The 21,311-nt window shown below is 52.3% G+C and overlaps 1 protein-coding gene across 6 annotated transcripts in view; it reads right to left on the reverse strand.

The window, feature by feature from the left end:
- Positions 1-21,311, reverse strand: part of STOX2 (storkhead box 2) — a 209,822-nt gene that overhangs the window by 104,754 nt on the left and 83,757 nt on the right. For 2 of the 6 annotated variants that reach the window (XM_055131718.1, XM_055131655.1), the window contains exon 1: positions 7,841-7,979. The exons of 3 other annotated variants lie outside the window; for them this stretch is intronic. Coding sequence is in view for 1 of the 3 variants with exons in the window: in XM_004614688.2 (XP_004614745.1) it covers positions 7,841-8,006 (166 nt within the window). In the remaining 2 variants the exon portion in view is untranslated. Of the gene's footprint in view, positions 1-7,840; positions 9,165-21,311 lie in introns of those variants that run through there. One more of the 6 variants, XM_004614688.2, reaches the window with a different exon arrangement.

Consider the following 21,311-nt stretch of genomic DNA (forward strand, 5'->3'; position numbering starts at 1 on the left):
GAGGCTGCACATTGATCATGGTGAAGGTGCACCAATAACTTGGTACATCCAGGCCATATATGTTAGCAATAGTGTAGCCATGTTAGACACCATGGAAATGAAAAAGAGAATAAACTTCATTAAATGCGGGGTAAGGGACTGGAGGAATAGCACAGCAGGAAGGGCGTCTGCCTTGCATACAGCCAACCCGGATTCGACCCCCAGCATTCCATATGGTCCCCCCAGCACCACCAGATGTGGTTCCTGAGCACAAAGCCAGGAGTAACCCCTGGGCATCACTGGATGTGGCCCAAAATTTTTTTTAAAAAGTGCAACAAATTAAAGAAGAAATATTAGGTAAATAACCACATGGGTGGTACGTGGACAGGATTTCAAATGCATCACCCCAGCAAGGGTGGTCCCGCTTCCTCTCACTGTCTGGCCCCCATGCTGGCCCCCTCAGCCTCTTTGCTGCAGGACACTTGATGAGAGGACTTCCCCTCTCTCCATCCAGCACATTGTTGCCACATCCTTCTCCCCCAAATGCTCCTCTCAGTGTTTCCTTTCCAAACGCACACACCGCTCCCTCACTCGCCACCTCAAAGTGCTTCCTTCACTCCTCAGAGTGTCTCTTTTCTGTGTCAGGGCCACAAGAGGACAAGCTGTACTCAGTCAGTTGCGTCCCCACTTCAAGCTTCCCTCCCTCCCCCAACCCTCCTCATCTCTCTTCCAATCCCACCCAGGTCTGCCAGGCTCGAGCAACAAAGGGGTCAAGGTACTTACCCTGTAGGAGGCCGACCCCAGTTCTACCCCCTGCATCATCATCATCATCATCATCATCATCATCATCATCATCATCATCATCATCATCATCATCATCAACATGAGCGTTATCATCACCCAGAGCAATCCCTGAGTACATGGTCAGGAGTATATGCCCTGCGCAATGCCAGGCAGGGCCCCCCAAAACAAAACTAATCAAACAAAGCAGTCCATGAGGGGTTTGGACAGAGTGTGGGGCAGGGTGCTTGCCTTGCGTGCAGGTACAACCCCAACACCACACAGCGTGGCCTCCTGAGTACCTCCAGGGGTGATCCCTGAGCACAGAGCCAGAATTAATTCCTGAAAACAGCCGGGAGTGGCCCCACTGTCCCCCTCCAAAGAGACTCGAGCAATTCCTCCCTCCACACAACCTCTTCTGATCAACCTCCTCCCCCGAACCACCAACAAGAACCCTCTCGATGGCCAGCTTAACTGTAGACTGCATCCCAGCATGGACACCTTGGAACATCCACTTCTGAGAGCCAGTTCTGCCTGTGACCAAAGTGGGAGACAGTCTCAGGTTAGAGACCCACAGGACTTGTGCCAAGGACAAGAGGGTGGTTCACAGGAGGACATCAAGACCTTGCTCCCCGCAAACGGTGGAAGAGACACACTTCACTCATTAGTCCAACTGGCATTTCCCAAGCACTCGCTCTATGCCAAGCTCAGGGCTCCTGCAGAACAGTGCACAGGGACTGGAGAACTCGTCCAGGGGGGACGGTGCTTGCCTAGTACATGGTCAGTCACGGTTGGATTCCTGGCACCACGGATGGCCCCTAAGCATGGGTGTGACCCAAACCCTCCCCACAAGATCTGATTAGCACTGCACTGTAGCACTGTCATCCCATTGCTCATCGATTTGCTCGAGCGGGCACCAGTAACGTCTCCATTGTGAGACTTGTTGTTACTGTTTTTGGCATACCAAATATGCCACGGGTAGATTTCCAGGCTCTGCCGTGCAGGTGAGATACTCTCAGTAGCTTGCTGGGCTCTCCAAGAGGGACAGAGGAATCGAACCTGGGCTGGCCGCGTGCGAAGCAAACGCCCTACCTGCTGTGCTATCGCTCAAGATCTGACTAATAAAAAAAAAATCTGAAGTGAAACAGGGATGAGAGTGCAAGAGGTAAGCGCCACCTGGAACTGCCTCGTCATCTGGTAAAGGTGACACAGGAGACCCGGGAGCCAAGCCCCAAAGGAGCATCCTGCAGACGCTTCCCTCTCGAGTGGATGTGGAGAAGAACTGAGAAGGCAGGGGCCGGCTCTGCACGGTCCAGCAGGCTCCACCCAGACCCAGGAAGGCCAGGAGCCCACTCAAAGTTGTGTGCCAGAGAGAAGCACAGAGCCTGCAGGCACTGGAGGCTCCTGGAGGCGGCCACCGACCAAAGCCCAGGACAGCGGGGGCAGGGGCAGGAGGAAGAAGCAGGAATGTGGGCCGGGGGCGCCGGGCAGATCCTGGTCTAGGAGGAGGGAGGGGGGGAGCCAGGAAGGACGTCAGTCTGGGGAAGGCTGGAGCAATTGAAGACCAGTGTCCAGCAGAGGGGTGAGGCAGGAGGGGCAGTCTCCGAGCACTGGCGTGATAGAAATGAGCAGCACTCACAGGCCAGCTGCTTGGCCCATTCTGATGTCAAACAAAAATAGCAGCAGGATTAGCCGGGTCAGGAAAAGTTGATCTACTTTTTACACATGAGCCGGGTCCTTTTATTGTGATGTCAGGACTAGCATGTCGGTCTCTATTCTGAGGGACCGTCCCCTCACAACTGTCATAGCCTGGACTTGTATCTTACACCCCATTTCTGACCCGCCAAAGTCTGTCCATCTCAGCTGGACCTGGTCAGCTTTTGCCCATGGTTCCATCCAGCTAGGCTGACCGGCTCTGTGTCAGAGCACAAGCCATCGGCACTGTCCCTAGTCCTGGGGGTGGACACGGCATCTGGTGGGGCTACACCAACGTCCCAAAGTGCACGACAGGGACTTTGCATGAGGGAGACCTTGGTTCCATTCCTGCTACCTCACTGACTCCCAAGCACTGAGCTGGAGCAACCCCGAGCACCACGCTAGGAGCAATCCCTGAGCACTGCCAGGTATAGTCCCCACGGCAGAACAAACAAAAGTGTCTGAGCACTTCACGCAGAACTTTGGCAGGACTTCAGAGATTTTTCTACTCTGTCCCCCTTTTCCTTCCTCCCCCTGCCCAAACAAAAAAGTGCTCGCATGTCGGAGATGGAACATCAGTGAGGGAACGGACCTACTGTGCGCACGCGATGTGCTCCTGGGGATACGGAATAAGGTCATTCTCCAGCGACTGCAACTCTATGGGCTCTACTTGCCCAGGGAAAGGCACGGCCAGGGCAGCTTCAAATGAAAACACAGTCAGAGAGGCTGGGCTGGACAGAACCTCCTGCCACGGAGAGGGACCAACTGCCCGGTGCTTATTTAGAGGTGCCCAGGGTTGGGTCTTGGGGGTTTCAGTCACACTCTGGGCCTCAGGCACAGCCCTCGATGCAGATGCAGAGAAATGTCGGTGTGATGAGACTAGAGCCCCCTGTCTTCGAGCTCTACCCACCCCCACAGTCAAGCCCAGCAAGCAAAGAGAAAGACAAGATGTGCACTGGGGTTGAGGGCATTTGCAAATCCTTCAGTCCCCACAGTGGGGGTACTGAGACCCCCCCCAATTCCATACCCAAGTGGGGGCCTGTTATGGACAGAAGGATCCAAGACCATGTGGGGGAGGGGCAGGAGGACACCAGAATGGGGGGATCCAGCAGAGTGTCCTCCATCCAGAATGTCCAGAAAGTTCTCAAGACTCTAAAACCAACAGGACCTGAGGAACCTGAACATAATCCACCATGACCCAGAATTTGCTTTGATAAAAGGAAAAATGAACCAGGGAATCGGGGGCAGGGGTGCCGTTCGGCCCTCCCCACTGATATCACTTGTTGGGGGAGCAGAGAAAATTGGGCTGACCACATGGAAGGAGCTGGACACGGGACACAACTCCATTCGGTCTTCCCTGTCCAATCACAGGGGGACGTGAAATGGTCAGCTTCGTTGTTTGGGGGTTCGTTTTGTTTTATTTTATTGTCTATCTGGGTATTTGCTTGGTTTGGGAAGCCATACCGGCTCTGCTCAGGGCATGGACCTGGGAAGTGCTGGGAGGACCCCGTGCGGTTTTCCCTGGCAAAGTAAGACACTGACTTTCTGTACTACCTCTCCAGTCCCTGCATTGTCCTGAAAATAATGGCTATCAACTGGAATGTCCTGTGACTGTTCAGGGTGAGGGCCTCATTCCTAAGCAACATGTTTATGGACACACTGAGAAAACCTGGAGAGTGGAAAACCACTTTCCAATCAATCGACAGAGCACCCCCCGCCTCACGTGTACAGGGCCAGTGAAGAGAATTAGCAACTGGCAGCCTCGATGGCATAAAGGTTATTAGAACAGAGTTCTAATAAGGAAGGGTCCCAGAGCTTCACCCATGAAAGACTGAGGGTCTAGAACATCATCTCACAGACTAAGTGCTGAGAATTATATAGATATTTCCCATCAGTGGACAGTTCAACCTTTTTTTTTTGTTTTGCTTTTTGGGTCACACCTGGCGATGCACAGGGGTTACTCCTGGCTCTGCACTCAGGAATCACCCCTGGCGGTGCTCAGAGGACCATATGGGATGCTGGGAATCGAACCCGGGTCGGCCGCCTGTGAGGCAAATACCCTACCCACTACTGTGCTATCGCTCCAGCCCCGGGCAGTTCAACTTTTATCTCCAACTAATTCATATGTCTAGGCTGAGAAAACTAGCCCCCATCCATCTGGCCTAACCTTATCTCTGCTTACAGATAATAATAAGGAGAGTGCATCTCGATTGGGGCAAGAGGCTCGATGCCCGTTCTGCCTTCTACCCAGAAACTACAACTGAGAAACTAACCTACCAGATGAACATAGGAACTCAGCCCGTGGTCTGTGGGTCTTCGGCTGGCCGGGAAGCCCAGAAATACTTAGGATCCTGCTCAGTCTGATCGTATGGATTATGATCTTCGATGGTCAGAAAAGCACAGATTTTTAGTATGGGACATTTCTGAATTCTCTCTCTACCTCACTTTGGCAGAATCTCTTGAAGTTCTGTTGTGTGCGTTTTCTAAGTTCTTGAGTCTAAGTGTGATCCATCCTAACAGTTATATAGAAAAGGCTGAGGTTGCTACTAGGGGCCATCTTCCAACCCAAAACTACTTATTGGTGGAAGAAAAGATGGAAAAGGTGCTAACTCATAGTAAACGAGTTGAGAATGTCTCCAACCTTGCTTAATAAACACAGCTAAGAAAGAACTTGAACATGACTTGAGGTTAGGTAGAGATAAAAAAGAAGCCACGAAAATTCCCAGGGGGCTCTTTTCCTCAAGGTTTTTAAAGGTAATTTTTCCCATAGTTTTTTTTCCCCTCCCCAGAAGTATTTCTTGGGGGTGGGGCGGTCGACTGCTAAAAGAGTCTCAATTGATGTTAAAGTAGATTCATTCCATGGGTGAAGAGGCTGACCATGCCCTTTGAACCCAACGAAAGGAAACTCTTTTTTTTTACAGCAGATGAAGTATAATAATACTAATAGTTATTATGCCGAGTGGCTGGACAAACAGAAAGAAGAAATCTGAAAAGCCTGTGTGTTTCCAAGCTCTTCCATTCCACCGCGTGGGACAAAGGCCCTATTTGTGTCCAGCCACTAACTCGACAAGTGGATTTCATTCCCATTTCTTAAGAGGAAGATGCCCAAGTGTGGCGAAAGGTCCTGTACCCCTAGCAACACTTCTATTTGGAAAAGGGCCGTATTTAGTAAGGAACTAGACCAAAGACCCACCTGCCCACCCAAAGGCATCGGAGGTTTCCCCATTGCTCAGAGCAGGGGTCTGTGCTCCCGTTTCCTGTTTCCTTCCCCTGGTGGCAGGTATTGGCTAACGTTTCAAACCAAGGCTCAAGAACCGATCACCCCCTCCTGGACCAAACCATCTTCCATCCAATCCGGGAGCCTCCTGAGAAGCCAGCAGGGCCCTGTGCAGTTGGAGGCCTCCCTCCAATGCTGAATGAATGACACAGATCTTCTCCCCCACCTTCTGGGTTTCTGTTCCCGGCAGCCACGGAACCTAACATTAAATCCTCCAACAAGCCACCAACCAGAGACAGGTTAGTCTTCACCAGTGCCATTCTGCAGCTCAGGGCAGGAAGAAAGAGAATCGAACCCAAACCAACACACACACACACACACACACACACATACACACATACAATTTATATAGGGGGCAAGGTGGGAGAGAAAGATAGGGGCATCACAGATACCAAAAGAAAATTAGGGGGGGCACAAAAAGATGATTTGATGAAGTTCTACCAACGCAGATAAAAAATATTTTTTCTTAATACAGCAGGTTCCATGGGAAGGTGCCTGAAATTATTAATCCTGCAGGTTTGCTGGGGGACGGGTGATCACCTTCTCCCCCTGACGGCTGGCACTTGGGATCAGCACTTCTCATGAGGAGCAAAAAGAGGTGAAATCTTGGTGAGGAACCAACAAACTGGAGGAAAGCAGCCCAGCCCTGGGTCTCCACACCTCTGAGCCTTCTGAGCGTGGACTTGAACGTGAGTCTGTTTCCAAACCTCCTATCACAAGCCTGAAGAATACTGCAACCCCAGCGGGGAAGGGCTTCCAGGACTCAAGTATAAACTGAACTTGTCACTTCCTCCCCACATTTGGCTTTTCATGAAAGGAAAAAATCAAAGGGAGCCTTATTGACAAAATAGTCAAACATCTTTGCCCTGCCAGATTTGGTAATTTTTTTTAAAAAAGTGGTGGTTCTTTTATTTAGGGTTTATATTCATGCAACTGTGGTCACAAAACATTTTTAAAGTACAAGCTGCTGGCCCCAGTTTAAACACACACACACACACACACACACACACACACACACAGAGCAACAACAATTTGGTGTTTGGGGAGAGAAAGCAGAGAAGACTATATCAAGCCCAAGCGGAAAGGTGTCTTCCCCGGACAAGCCGGGCTGAGCACGGATTGCTGTGGTCTGCGATTTCCAACAGGAGCCAGGTTCTCCCCTGCCTTGCTTTCCCCAAGAAAATTCATTCTTTCGGAATGAATTACAAAGAAACGCTGCCTCACCCCTACAAGTGGGCAGCAAGAAGCAGTCAAGCAGAAAGGGGGAGGGTTTGGGAGGGGGGGCTTTCGGGATTTTCCTCCTCCTTCGCCATCCCCCCCATCTCCCCACCCCCAGTCCTCCACCCGTGGGCGCCCAAGTCACCCGCCCCTTCCCCAGCGCCCTCCCGTTGGCTTTTCCAAACGCTCTGAAAAAAATAAATAAATAAAAAAGGCGCCCCTTAGGCCGAACCCTGCTTTCCACGCACCGTTCGGGGCGCCCTCCCTGCGCGGCATGCAAATACACGATTCGGCCCCATTCTTTCCATCCAGCCTTCCTTCCAGGCCCCGGGTTCCAGCCCCCGCGAGGCACGTGAGCGGCGAATCCGCATGCACACCACCACCCAGCGCATCCATCCCGAGCCCGCCGAGCGCCCCGCGCTGCCAACCCTCCCGCCGCGCGCCAACGCCTGCAGAGCGGACGGCGGCGCGGGGGGCCTGGGACCTGTTCCCTCCCCAGGAAAAAATAAAATAAAATAAAAGCGAGGGAGGGTGCCGTCAGAGGGGGTGGAGGGGCGTTGAGATTTAAATCCCCAGGCAGCCCGGAGGAGGGGGCTGCGGGCGGAGGCGGCCGCTGCGCGCAGCTTGCAGTCCCGCCGCGCGCTGCACCCGCGCGCCCCGCGCGCCCCCCACCCGCAGCCCCCCGCGATTTCACCTAACTACGAGCTCCCCGCGCGACCCCCCTCCGGGGGTCGCCGGGGCCTGCTTTGGGGGTGGGGGGGAGCCTCCGAAGGTACAAAATGGTGGCTGTGGGCTCCGTGGGTAACTTAGCGCATCCATCAGCGGCAGCCCCCTCCCCGCGCCCGCGCCCGCCGCAGCCGGCCCGCGGGGGGCCGCGACGCCGTCACCCACCTGATGTCATGTAGCCCCGCGCGGCGGGGGCCGCGAAGGCCGCGGGGAAGCGCTTGTGCAGCCGGTAGTCCTTCTCGCTGCGGGACCTCATGCGCTCCGAGGCCCGGTCGGAGAAATCCGAGCTAGGCCAGGCGCGCCGCAGGGTGGTACTCCGGGTCTTCTTCATGGTTGGGGAGGGGGGTGCAGAGGGGGAGATGGGGGTCCGGGGAGGGGGTCGGGGGGAGGGGGGTGGACGGGAGGGGCGGGGTGGGGGAGGGCGACCCGCGGGGGTGCCCGAGCTCGGGGCCTCAGCGCCGCCGCGGCTGCCGCTGCTGCTTCATCCGTCTACGGCGGGCACGACCCGGGCGGACTCTGCGCGCATTTTCCCAGCCCCTCCTCGGCGGCGGCGGCGGCGGCGGCGGCGTCTACACCGCCAGCGGCGGGTCCGGCGCTCCCCACGCCCCCACACCCCCCCACGGCGAAGCCTCCGATTTTACACACGTCCCACAATGCATTACACTTCATTTGCAATCCGCCCGGCTTATAGCTTCCAGATTCCTGGGGGGGAGGAGGAGAGGCACGTTCCGGAGGGCTCCCCGCGGCCCCCCGAGGAGGCGGGGAGGGCGCGGGTGGGTGGGGTGGGGTGGGGGGCGCCGAGACTTTGCAGCTTGAAAGCGATGCGGGCGCAGACAATGGCCCGATTCAGCGCCGGAGTGCTTGGCCGACGGGGAGCGCGGCACAAAAGCCCCAAACAAACGCGGCGGCCGGGGGCCTCCGGGGCGGCCCGCGGGGCCTGGCGGGGGGTGGCGGCAGGTCCCCCGCACCCGGCGGCCGGCCGAGCGGCGAGGCGATCGCGGTGACGGTGTCCACGCCGGCCGCCCAGCACCCCCCCTCCCCCGGGCCCCCTGGGCCGCGCGGCCCGCAGTCCCCGGCGCAGGCTGGCTCCGGGGGAGGGGGTCCCCCCTGCAGTCCGCGGGGGTGTCGGTTCCAGAAGCTCGAGGCGCGGGGGGAGCGGTGGCGGGGAGGGCGCCGCGGGGCGCGTGGGCCCCGGGGGTCCGAGCAGGCGCTGCAGATCCGGGGGACGAAGGCCGGGCTGCTGGGCGCCCCTGCAGCGCCTCGTCCGTCTGGCTCGTCGCGAGGCTCGGGGTGGCGTGCGTGCGTGCGCGTGTGTGTGTGTGCGCGCGGTTGTGTGTGCGCGCGTGTGTGTGCGCGCGGGAGTGTGTGCGCGCCCCCACGCGCCCAGGCCCCCTCACGCGAGCATGCTCCTACTTACTGGCCGAGGACCAGGCCAGGCCGAGCACGGAGGCCCGAGCAGCAGCGGACCCGCGCGCGCACATTCACATCGCGCCGCGGGGCCCACCGGCCTCGCCCACCTGCGCCCCGGGCGCAACGCCCACGCAGGGCCGGGGACACGCGGGGCCCGCGGCCACCGCCTCCGCCCGGCAGCAGCCCGCGAACCTGCATGCGTGGGGTGGGGGGGGCCAGCCCCGCTGCACCGCGCACGGTTGTTTTGAGGCCACCGATCGCCAAAGCACAACGGGGCGAGGAGGGGAGGTGGGGGCCGGCACTAGGGGGGCACTCCGAGTTAGGGGTGCGCGGCGGCGGCGGCGCAGCTGCCAATGGCGGGGTGGGCTGGGGAAGGGGAGCGCGATTTTTTTGTGTTGTTGTTGTTTGGTTTTCCAACATGTTTATCAACCCGCTTGGGGTTCCCAAATGCTTGGCAGTGGCGCATCAGAGAAAGCTGATTTTTCTCTTCCAGCATTTGAATTTTGTTGGGCGATTTTTTTTTTTAAAGAAATCCATGATGGTGCAGTGTTCTCAATTCTTTTCAGTTCCTCTGCACAGGTGCCAAGGTACAGAGACGAGGATAGGAAATGGGCCACGATTACTGACTGGGTGTCCTAAGTGTCGGGACAGAAGCTGGCAGCTTCTATAGATTGACAAGCTGTAGGAGGCTCAACTGTGTATAGAGCCATGAGGTAATTTTTTAAAACAACTTAAAGCAGCAGGCAGGATCCTAGAGCACAGAGCCAGAAGTAAGCCAGGTGTGACTCAATTACCCCCAACCCCAATAACTTAATGAATCCAGGTGATACAGGCATATAGATATTTCCACTTAATTCAAAAAGTAATAACTTAGTACGTGAATCAGTGGTATGAATGGTCATACTACTGACATAGGCGAATGGTGACAGTCATGTCCACTGGGATCCTCATTTATTCAGCAAATGATTAGGAAGAGCCCAGCAGTCCCTGCAACTGTGATGGCCCGAGAACGAGTACCCCACACAGGACAGCAAACAGGTCCCGGGAAGAAGCAATAAAGGCACACGTTGTGCTAAATTCAAGGAGAGTATCTGAGACCTTCTGGATGAGAAACCAACCCAGCAGAACAGAGAAAGTGGCGTTTCAGACATTGGGGAGAGTGTGCCTTGGGTTCAGAGAGTCATTTGACCTGAAATGTGCGCAGGAGAAAGATATGGAGGTCAAGCAAGAAAGTGAGCCTGTACAGAATGTGAAGGTTTATACTCCACGGCAAGTGCAATGTGAAAGGCTGAAGGGTTTGAAACGCTCAGGACTCTTTACAGTGTCTTTACAGAAGGGGCTGAGAAGGAGGGAAGGTTCAGAGGGAAGAGGTATCTGGGAACTTTCTGGAAAGTAACTTTGAGTCACACTTGCCATCAATCTGGGAAAAGGAGCTGTTCACAGATTGGGACATGAGGTGATGAATATTTGGGGCAGTCTCACACTACGACCAGGGCCCCCTAAATGTGGGCCTGGCAAGGGCGGGAGACTCAGGGACCCCTCCCAGACTAGAGTGCAGGCAGAGGCCAAACAGGCCGACACTGAAGAATCAGGCAGTTAATAGACTGGGTTGCTGGACTGAATTGAGTTAGAGAGTCAGGAGTGTAAGTGGCAGGAGGGAAAGGCAGTTAAGTATTTTATCCACCCAAACCAGGTGATAACACCGAGAACACTTACAAAGGTTTGGCCCCAGTTGAACAAACCCAATGCGGAGAAGCCAATGGTGGGGGGATGGCTTCTTGGGACGTGGGGATGTGAGCCAGGAACCCCCACTGTTACAGATTTCGTTAAGTCAGACTTGAGATGTCCATCTGCCCTCTGGCCTCAGCCTCCAATCTCGAAGCCTCCCCGAAACCATCGAGGACCAGAGTTTATGTCCCTCAAGTCAATTCGGTGGGGTCATCACAGCCATCGGTGCTGAGATGTTTAGAATGAGAGAATTTTTTTTTTTTGCTTTTTGGCTCACACCTGGTGATGCACAGGGGTTACTCCTGGCTCTGCACTCAGGAATCACTCCTGGCGGTGCTCAGGGGACCCTATGGGATGCTGGGAATCGAATCTGAGTCAGCCGCATGCAAGGCAAACGCCCTACCCGCTGTGCTATTGCTCCAGCCCCATAGAATGAGAGAATTTTGACAAAGCAGATTGAGTTGAGAGGATAGGTATGTCTCGTTGGGCTTAGGAGGGGGTTTATACTTGAGGCATTTACATATCAGAGACACTATTCGGACATGGCATTATGATTCTCAAACAAATGCATAACTGATCTTATGCTCAGGATTTTAAAGGGAAGCTAGCAGTTTTGACTTCGAATTTCTCTGAAGACCGTGGTTCATTCCATTTACAAAGTTGAATCCATTTAAGAGCCTGAGAGTGGGCCAGAGAGATAGTGCAGAAGTGGAAGCACTTGCCTTGTGGTGCAGCCTATGGCAGCTGGGTCTCGGGTGCTGCCAGAAGTGACCTGAGTATGGCCAGGCATCATCCAACACCCCAACAACCTCCAGTACACACACACACACACACACACACACACACACAAACACGCGCGCGCACGCACACATGAGTGGCGGAGGACAAGTCCTTGAAGTATTTTGGCTATTTTGGTTTTTGTCTTGCTGTTTGGAGTTTCTTGTTGATTTATTTGGGGGGCCACACCCGGCAGAACTCAGGACATGCTCATGGCTCTGATCTCAGGAATCACTCCTAGAGGGCTCAGGGGACAATTTTGGGTGCCAAGATCTAACACCACATACAAGGGAAATGCCCTCCCCATTGTGCTGTTGCTCTATCCCAAGGCTATTTCGTTTTATTCCTCCCTGTCTGGGTGGCTCCTGGCATGGTTGTCACAGATCTGATGACTCAGGAACCTGATCCAGTACCGGGAAGCCTTCTCAGACAGACATCCTCAGTGCTCTTAGAAGCTTAACTCTGAATACATACAGGGACTGCATGTGTTTCAATGAATAAACGGAGTGTGGCTCTGTGAAGCTCCAGGTCAAGCAAAGGGACTTCAGTCTCAAACTGGAGTTGACCCAGTGTGCTTCACAGCACCTCCCTACAGTTGGCTTCTAATCCTCTTTTTTAAATTCCCAAATTTACAAATAGAATAAATCAAGCAGGGAGGCTTAAAGAAATTCTGATTTTTCCATGTCTCGAGTCAATTCTGTTTCTACAACGCATCTCTAGTAGACTGGAATGAAACATGTGCCAACAACCTTTCTGCACAAAAACGGTCCAAAGCCCACACAGCTACAGACCAGAGGATGCAATGGGTGGGGCAGGGAAGAAAGGAACTTCTAGAAAGTGTAGAGAAAAAGGTGTCTCCCAGGAGGCACACAAGACTCATGTGAACAAGAGGTGGCAGCCTTGACATTGCCACCGAGAGTAATACTCATCTGAGACCTCGCCACACAATGCACGGGGTGCCAGGTAGACTGAATTCCAAGTGTGAGACTGTCATTCTCAATGCAGCCAAGACACAGCCGACTGGACCCAACTAGACTGTCCAGGGTTGTCCACTAAAACTGCAACCTCAAGTGGGCATGATCTCCTTTTTCTGTCCGAGAACCACTTGGTAAAGCAAGAGGCCTCAGTCCTTGCAAAGGAAGTGGGTATGGAGGAGAACAAGGGGGAGATGCTTCTGGCATCTCACACAAGGCTCACTATCACTTTTCTGGATCAAAAGAGCAAGTGAAAAATCATTAGGATGAGAGAGAGAGAGAAAGAGAAAAGCGCTCGAGAGAGAGAGAAGCGAGAGAGAGAATGTGTGACAGAGTGAGAGAGTGAGAGAGGTGAGAGAGTGAAAGAGAGAGGCAAGAGAGAAAGAGTGAGAGTGAGAGAGTGAAAGAGAGAGAATGAGTGAAAGAGAAGCGAGAGAAAGTGTGTGTAATAGAGTGAGAGAAAGTGAGTGAGAGAGAGTGAGCAAAAGAGAAGTGAGAGAAAGAGTGAGAGAGTGAAAGAGGCAAGAGAGAGAAAGAGAGAGTGTGTGTGATAGAGTGAGAGAGTGAGAGAAAATGAGAGAGTGAGAGAGATAGAGAGAGTGAGAGAGAGAGAGAGAGAGAGAGAGAGAGAGAGAGGTGAGAGACCAAGGGGAGGGGCAGGAGGGGTGGGGTGGGCTGGCTGGGACTCTGCCCTGTACTTTTCTGCTTACCCCTCCCCGGAGCCTCAGGGCTCAGGTGCCATGGAGGGCCAGACATCCCAGGCCCACTTACCTTCTGACCTAAAGTTCATGACTCCCCACCATTTGCAATGACTTCCAAAACACCGACGCAACTACAACACTGTAGGACTCTTCCATTAGAATCTGTTGATCCATTTGCCCTGACGGTCCACACTTCCTTCATTTCCAATCAATATGAAATAAGTAACGTGCACGTTTAGAGGCAGCCACGGGGCAGAAGGGAGCGCTGAGCTGATTTTTCCTCCCCGCCTATCATCCAAAGGTCACAAACCTCTCAAATGAATGAGGATTTTTACTACAAGTCAGACATTGTGAGGGGTACCTGTTTCCTGGGTTTCACCCCTCACCTCCAGCAAAGGAAAGTCACAATGCCCAGAAAGGTGTTGCTGCTTTGCCAGGGGTCTCCGCTCCAAACTTATCTCTCCAGGTTCTTCTCCCCAGAGCTAATTCCCCCCACTGTCACTTCCATCCCACACAGACCACAGCTTCCACACCTCCTACAGGAAACCTTTCCTGTCTGTGCTCAGATGGGTCCCATCTGTGTTTGCCCTGGATATTACCAGGCAAGCTACTTAAGTCCACAGGGCAAGCACACCAAGAAAAGAGTGAACGCCAATTCGAGAAGAATAAAGCAAGGTAGGTAGGATTCAAAGGCAGGACAACTCCCCTCTGGGTGTGGGCAAGTGGGTCTGAGACGGAAATCTAAGGATGCCAATGGTTCCATGAGAGAGTGTGTGTCTAGGATGGACCAACAGCAAGAGAGGATCACCCAAGCAAAGACACAGTGGGGAGAAGTCAGCGAACAGAGCCCCTCACAGATCTACTTGGCTGAAGGGTAGGAAGAGGTAAGAAAATTATGAGCTCTTTGTCTAGAAAGTCTATTGAGGCCAGTGATGACATGTGGGGGTCTTAAATTCAGTTCATCAGCAAAAGATTCGAAAAGGAAAGAGGCACGTGGAAGACGGAGCGAAGGAGAGGCAGAAAGAGGCACATCCATGTCTCATCCAAAAGGAAATGGACTGGGTCGGAAAGGAGGAAAATATGGCAGTAGAGGGTGGGGGGGCATGTTAGAAAAACTGGTCTTTGATGACAGCTACACTGGGGCATAACTTTAAAAAAACGAACCAGGGGGGCCAGAGCGATAATACAGTGGGGAGGGTGCCTGCCTTGCACACGGCCAACCCGGTTTCCATCCCCGGCATCCCATAGGGTCCCCTGAGCACCACCAGGAGTGATTCCTGAGTGCAGAGCAAGGAGGAACCCCTGGCTGAGCATCGCTGGGTGTGAGCCCCAAAAGGCAAATCATGAATAAATGAATAAATTTTAAACGAGAAAGGAAAATGAACTGATATGGGCCAGGTAAGACAGTACAAGGGGCAAGCTGCTTGCAGCCTGTTGGCTCTGAATTGACCCCCATGCCACATCAGGTACCCCCGCCTCCCAGCACTGCCAGGGGTCACTCCTGAGCACAGACTCAGGAACACACCCTTAGCACCTCCATGGGCGGCCCAGACCTCTCCACCCAGCCCCCAATCCTCACAATGCCCCCAAACACTTAGGATCCCACCATAGTCCGTTACCGTCCATTACCATAAACTTCACCAGGCCGGCGCAGAGGATCACTTGGGAGGGAGGACCTCGCAGGAAGGCGGCCTGGCAAGGTGCATCTGAGTGGATGCAAGGGAGGGTGAGGCCCCACAATGAGAGCAGAGCTGGAGGGAGGGAGGGTGCCGGGCCAGACCCTGCCAGAAAAGCCTGCAGACCCAGACGTGTGAGCGGGAGGGCCACCTTCCATGTTTCTGAACTGGGGATTTCTCACTTGGCACCTGGGAAACCATCTGGATTTGGGATGCTTCCCCTGTCCTGAGAGTCACAGCATTTATTATGCATGCTTCTTGTTTTGCCCTGCATGCTTTTCCATATTTAATTGTTCCTAAATGTGACACCTACACACATTTTCTTCTAACCAATGAATTGTCAGCCACCCCATTGCCAGCTCTCTGCATGACCTCAGTCCTTACGTGCTATCATACCGGGCACTCTCGCCCACTCTTCCTACCACTCGCCTGCTCCTCTGACTATGAAGCCGGGATATTCTCTGGGACTCTTTCCCAGTCACCCTATTCCCTTCCCCACGTCTCCAGCTGTGTTCAGCTTTAACGTCTCGTAGGGAATGACTTCCAGAAATGTACCATCAGGGGCAAGAGGGATAGTATAGTGCGTAGGGTGCTTGCCTTGAATGCTGCAGACCCAGGAGAGATCCCCGGCACCCCATACGGTCCCCCCATGTACCATCAGGAGAAATGCCTGAGTACAGAGCCAGGAGTCAGCCCTGAGCATCACCGGGTGCCACCCCCTCCCATCAGACTCACGCTTGGGCCTTTTTCCGGCTCTCCGAGGCATTAGTGCCCAGAACCCAGTATCTTTCCTCAGATACCCCATGGACGTTCAAACTCAGGCTGTTCACTCTCCCAATCACATGTGGACCACATTGTGGGACCCACTGAATGATGTTCACAGACGGTCCTCACAAGCCGGTCCTCCCAAGGCATGACTCTGGGCTTCTCTGCCATTGTCTACTGTCCCCTCCCAGCTGTCCCACACCCACACTGTCCTCCGTCCACCCCCTACACTGAATGCCTGGGGCAAGGCACTGGGAAGGGTCAGAGACAGAAAAGCTGGACCACTTACCACAGAGTCACAAAGGGCACATTAAAACTTCGCCAAAAAAATCACTGAAACAGACATTTTTTAAAAAATGTAATATTAAAAATTAAATATAGGGGGCAGAGAAACAGCACAGTGGTCAAAGCTCCACCTTGCACAGTCAACCTGTGTTTGCCTGCCAGTACATGTGTTCCCCTGAACCCCTCGAGGCATGATCCGTGAGCACAGAGCAAGGAGTAAGCCCTGAGCTGATGTGTGTGACCCAAAAAGCCAATAAACAAACAGATAAATGTTTAAAATATAGGTAAGCACACACCTGTGATCATTACTTAAATGCGTATTCAAAACCGGCTTTTCCTATTTTTTATTTTCTTTTTTTAGGCACCGGGATTTTCCAATCCAGTTCATGACAGTCCTCCATGCAGACAGGAGTCCAGCTCCACACCCCCACCAGAGTTCCCACCACCCCTCTCCACTGCAAAAACAATATTTTTTAAGTTTTTATTTTAATAAACACGGAAGTTGTCCATCAGAAATTCATTTTAATATTAAATCATCTAGGGTAAAAAAATCAGACTGTCAAATAATATGATGATTTTATGTTTCACTCTTAATAGTAACTAGCAAAGAGAATCCCTCATTCCCAAATTCCGCAGGAAATCAGAAAGAGTATTTGCACCACCTTCGTCTTAGGATTTGGACACTGACAAAGTAGCAGCTAATTTCTGTTAAACAAGCTCTGTTGACTAAAGCATACCTCAAAACAGTGTCTAATGCTGAATGGGTAACACATACATCACACATGTACACAAAGCTCTTGTCAGGCTTCTGGTCTCTCTTTAATAGCTAAAATGGGGACTGGATGAATATATAATGGGTAGGGAATTTGCCTTCCACACAGCTGACCAGGGTTCTATCCCCAACACCACATATGATTCCCTGAGCCCCGCCAAAAGTGATACCTGAGCATAGAGCCAGGAATAAACCCTGAGCATCTCTGAGTGTGGCCCCAAAGCCAAATGATGATGATGATGATGATGATGATGATGATGATGATGATAACAATAATAATAATAATAATAATAATAATAATAAATAGCTAAAATATGGGTTGGACACATGGCGGTGGTAGGGACAAGCCATCTCTTTCCTTCTCCTCACCCATTTTGGGGTCCTGGCTGTCCCACCCACAATCTGCCTCCAGGAGGCCTCTCAGTGCATTAACAGCCTTGATCCAGAGACTCACAAATGAATCCCAACATGGATTAGCTCCCTACAGAGATGTATCTGGACCCCGTCATTTACAATTTTAGAATTGCAGGAGCAGGTGATTGCAAAAGCGGCCATGCAACCTCTCTTGATATTCATAATAAGCAATAGAAAATAAATTATCTAGCATCTGCCGGTGACAGGCAGGCTTGAATGGTGGTGGGAAAATTCAAAATAATGGTGGTGGGAAGGTGTAATGGTGGTGGGATTGGTGTTGAAATATTGAATGCAATCAATATGAACAACCTTATGAAAATAAAAATTTTTAAATGTTTTTTTAAAATATTGGGCTGGAGCGATAGCACAGCGGGTATGGCATTTGCCTTGCATGCAGCTGACCCAGGTTCGATTCCCAGAATTCCATATAGTCCCCCGAGCACTGCCAGAAATTATTTTTGAGTGCAAAGCCAGGAGTAACCCCTGTGTATCGCCTGGTGTGACCTAAAAAGAAAAAAAAAATATCTTGGGCTGGAGAGATAGTACTGTAAGGTGCTTGCCTTGCATGCAGCTGACCCAAGTTCAGTCCCCTGAGCACCACCAGGAGTGAACGCCTGAGCTCAGAGCCAGGAGAAACTAACAAAAAGTGTGTTTTGTCTTCAGTAAATCCAAAGCACCTAAATCCCACTATACAAATCCAGTTCAACCTGAACTGGGTGAGACATCCCTAAGACCATGGGCTTCCCACTTCTTCTTCTTTTTTTTTTTTTCAGGAAATGGGCCTGATCTGAGGCTTTTCCAGCTCTAGAAGTGTCTAGAGACTTCGAAGCCCACTTAAAAATTAATATCTCTGTGCCAGAGAGATAGGACAGGGGTTAGGCACTTGCCTTGCACATAGCTGACCCCATTTCAGTCCCCGGCACCCCATATGGTCCCAGGTGCTCCCTCAGAACAGAGCCAGGGTGGCCCCAAACACTGCCAGGTGTGGCCCCCAAACCAAAAACTAAAGCAAATGAACAGCACGAGCCAGCAAGCAACGTCCAACACACTTGTCCCTCGTGCTGCCCAGCCTCCTAGCTCCTGAGTAAACTCTCCCCCCTGCAGAAATGAGGCTTTTAGCTGACCTGGGATGAAAGAGACTTCTCAGACAGGGAGCAAAGTCTCAGCTTGGTTCCCCTTCGTGCGGCCAGAGGTGGACTCCAGAACCGGACACGGCAGAAGTGCTAGAAATGAACGGAAATGAGGTCCCCAAGCTCACGCACAGGGCAATGAGACAGGGCATCTGTCTGGGGAAGGGCCCGCTCTCCCTGGAATCGTGGTTTTTATGCCCAGCTCTTAGGGAACACCAGCGATGGATGTGTGTGCAGAGCAAAGACTGAGGAACAAAAAAACCCATAGACAGGAAAGCCGAGAAGGGAAAGGCATTTCATGTCAGGGATTTGGTTACCCAAATTCCATTTGGGGAGTCCTTGTAAAGAGAGAACAGGCTGGAATCTGTTTTAGAACAAACAATTTCACTGTGATTTTGCAGAGTAGCAAGGAGGGTATTTATGTACCTTGGGCCTGAAATTCTAAGATCTGTCACTAAACTGTACTTCTCACCTAGCCCTCGCCATAAAGCCCATCACAGAGCAGGCCTGCAGCTGGGCCCGTATTCCAGGTAATTAATTCAGTCCTAGGTCAGTTCAAGTTCAGACCGCTCCATCTAAGTCCTGGTCAAGTTATTGGCTCACAGGACGTTCTGTGCCAGATGACAGAATCCTGGAGACGCCTCGTGTAGCAATAACCATTCTGATCGCTATTGGTCAGTGGTACCCAGCTCTGGGTGTAGAAAGAGAATCAAGCCAGATTAAAAACCTGACGGTGTGGACAAAAAGAGGCTCTGAGAGGAGGAGTAGAGTGGCAGAATAAGATGTGGAGAAAGCACCCTTTCCGCAACTTCCTGCCTAGACCTTATCTGGAAAGTTTCCAAACGGGAAAAGTCAATATTTTAAGCAGCTTTTTCTGTGTTTCCATGACATGAATTTTCACAATATTCAGATCCCTACTTAAATGAGGTTGTGGGGAGACTGGGGAGATAATGCAGTGTGGAGGGCATCTGCCTTCCATGTGGCTGACCCTCGTCGACGGCAGACACCCCTCGGGGTACCCCAAGGAGCCCGACCAGGAGTGATCCCTGAACAACTAAGTCAGGAGTAAGTCCTGAGCACTACCATGTGTGTGTGTGTGTGTGTGTGTGTGTGTGTGTGTGTGTGTGTGTGTGTAGGGAAGGGGGGAGGGATTAACTAAATAAATAAATTAAAAGTTCCTTTTGTTAAACAAATAAAATGGGGTGGGGACGACTAAATGCGACTCCCCCTCCCCCATGCATACCGGGAAACCCCAGGACCCCCAGAGCTTTGTGTCTCCATGAGAGGGGACACTGTGGCCCCTTGCAGTGGAAGTGGGGTGGGTGGGGGTGCTCCAGAGGTTACTGAGGGCGGCCAGCCTGGGTGTCCTGCAGGAATCAGCTGCCCTCTGCCCGCCCATGCAGTGCTGTGTCTGAACAAACCTGACCTGACCCTGAAACACCCGCGTGATTCTGGTCCAGGTCTTCAGTGCTGAATTCTGGTGTCCCGGGAGGAGCGGAAAATAAACACAAACACACACACACACACACACACACACACACACACACACACACACCTCTTTTTCCTGCCCATTTTACAAACACTCGGGATCCCGCCCTGTCCCTGGGCATGCAGTGGCCAAATCCCTCCTCTGTTCCCCATCCCAGGGCCTAACCTCACCCTCTTCCTTTGCAGGCTGATGTAGGAAGCAGGAAGTCATCCTTTCCTACCCCACAATCTGTGAGCGTGCTGCCAATTTCTGAGACCGTGAGGCTCCCATCAGGCACCCCCCTGAGGCTCGAAGAAGGTAGAGAGGCCACTGGCAGGTCTGTACCTCCTTCAAATAGAACAGTGTCACTTGTTATATTTAGAGAAGATCAGAGCCCCAAACTCTCGTTTGTTCCCTGAAGCACAAACAAACCAACCCATGCATCTCTGCTCGCTGCTCAGCACGGGTATCTTAAGTTCAATATTCAACAACAACCTATGTTCTTGGGAGAAATTTTCCACCTGAGAACCTGTATATTGTTGTTGTTTTAATCACTAAATTTGAAGCAGGAGAAAGCTGCCAACAGTCAAAATGACTACCCTTCTGTGTTCTTCATCTGCCTGGAAAGAGGTGTGAAGAAGCATGGCCAAAACGGCCATGCTTTGGTCGTTCACATTTTCAACTGAAAGGAAAATCCCCAAGAGAGAAATTCTGGACTCTCAGCTGGCCCTTGCACTATCTTTCCTGGATCCATTTTTTTTTCATCCCCCATCTCTTCCCATCTTTAGGGGGCTGGGGCCAAGGATCATTCTAATCCAAACATTTCAGAACTGTCTCTTCCACTTTCCTCACCTCCAAATCCTCTTTCTGTAGCTACATTGAATGAGGGCGTCAAAGTGATCTTTGTCCTTGACCTGGCCATACCACACTCCTTTGAAAGGAGAACAGCTCATTTCCTCTGCCAAAAGAACCCAGTGTTGAGACCGTCACATCAAGACTGGTGGCTCTTGGGGCTGAAGGGCTCAAAGGGCTGACTGCAAACCTTGCATGTCAGAGGCCCTGGTTTGATCCCCAACACGATACGAATGGTTCCCCCCACCCAGCATCACCTGAAGCAGTCCCCCTGAGCACAGAGTAGAAATAACCTCAAAGCCTCCACAAGGTACAGGCTCCCTAAAAAATACAAAGAGGGGTCGGAGCAATAGCACATTGAGGAGGGCATTTGCCTTGTACTCGGCCAACCCAGATTCAATCCCTGGCATCCCATATGGTTCCCCAAGCACTGCCAGGAGTAATTCCTGAGCATCACTGGGTGTGACCCAAAAAGCCAAAAACAAAATCAAACAAACAGAAAAATTGAAGAAACAAAAAGATTAGAATGTGCATGGCTGGCAGTTGGTTGAATGCTTCATGTCCGGCTTCATGAGATTAGAATCAAATGACTTAGGGGCTGCAAAGATAGTAAGGAAGCCAGGGTGTTTGCCTTGCACCTGGTCGACCAGGCTTGATTCCCGGCATCCCTTATGGTATCTTTTT

This window comes from Sorex araneus, chromosome 1 (assembly GCF_027595985.1).
Source record: "Sorex araneus isolate mSorAra2 chromosome 1, mSorAra2.pri, whole genome shotgun sequence".
NCBI lineage: Eukaryota > Metazoa > Chordata > Mammalia > Eulipotyphla > Soricidae > Sorex > Sorex araneus.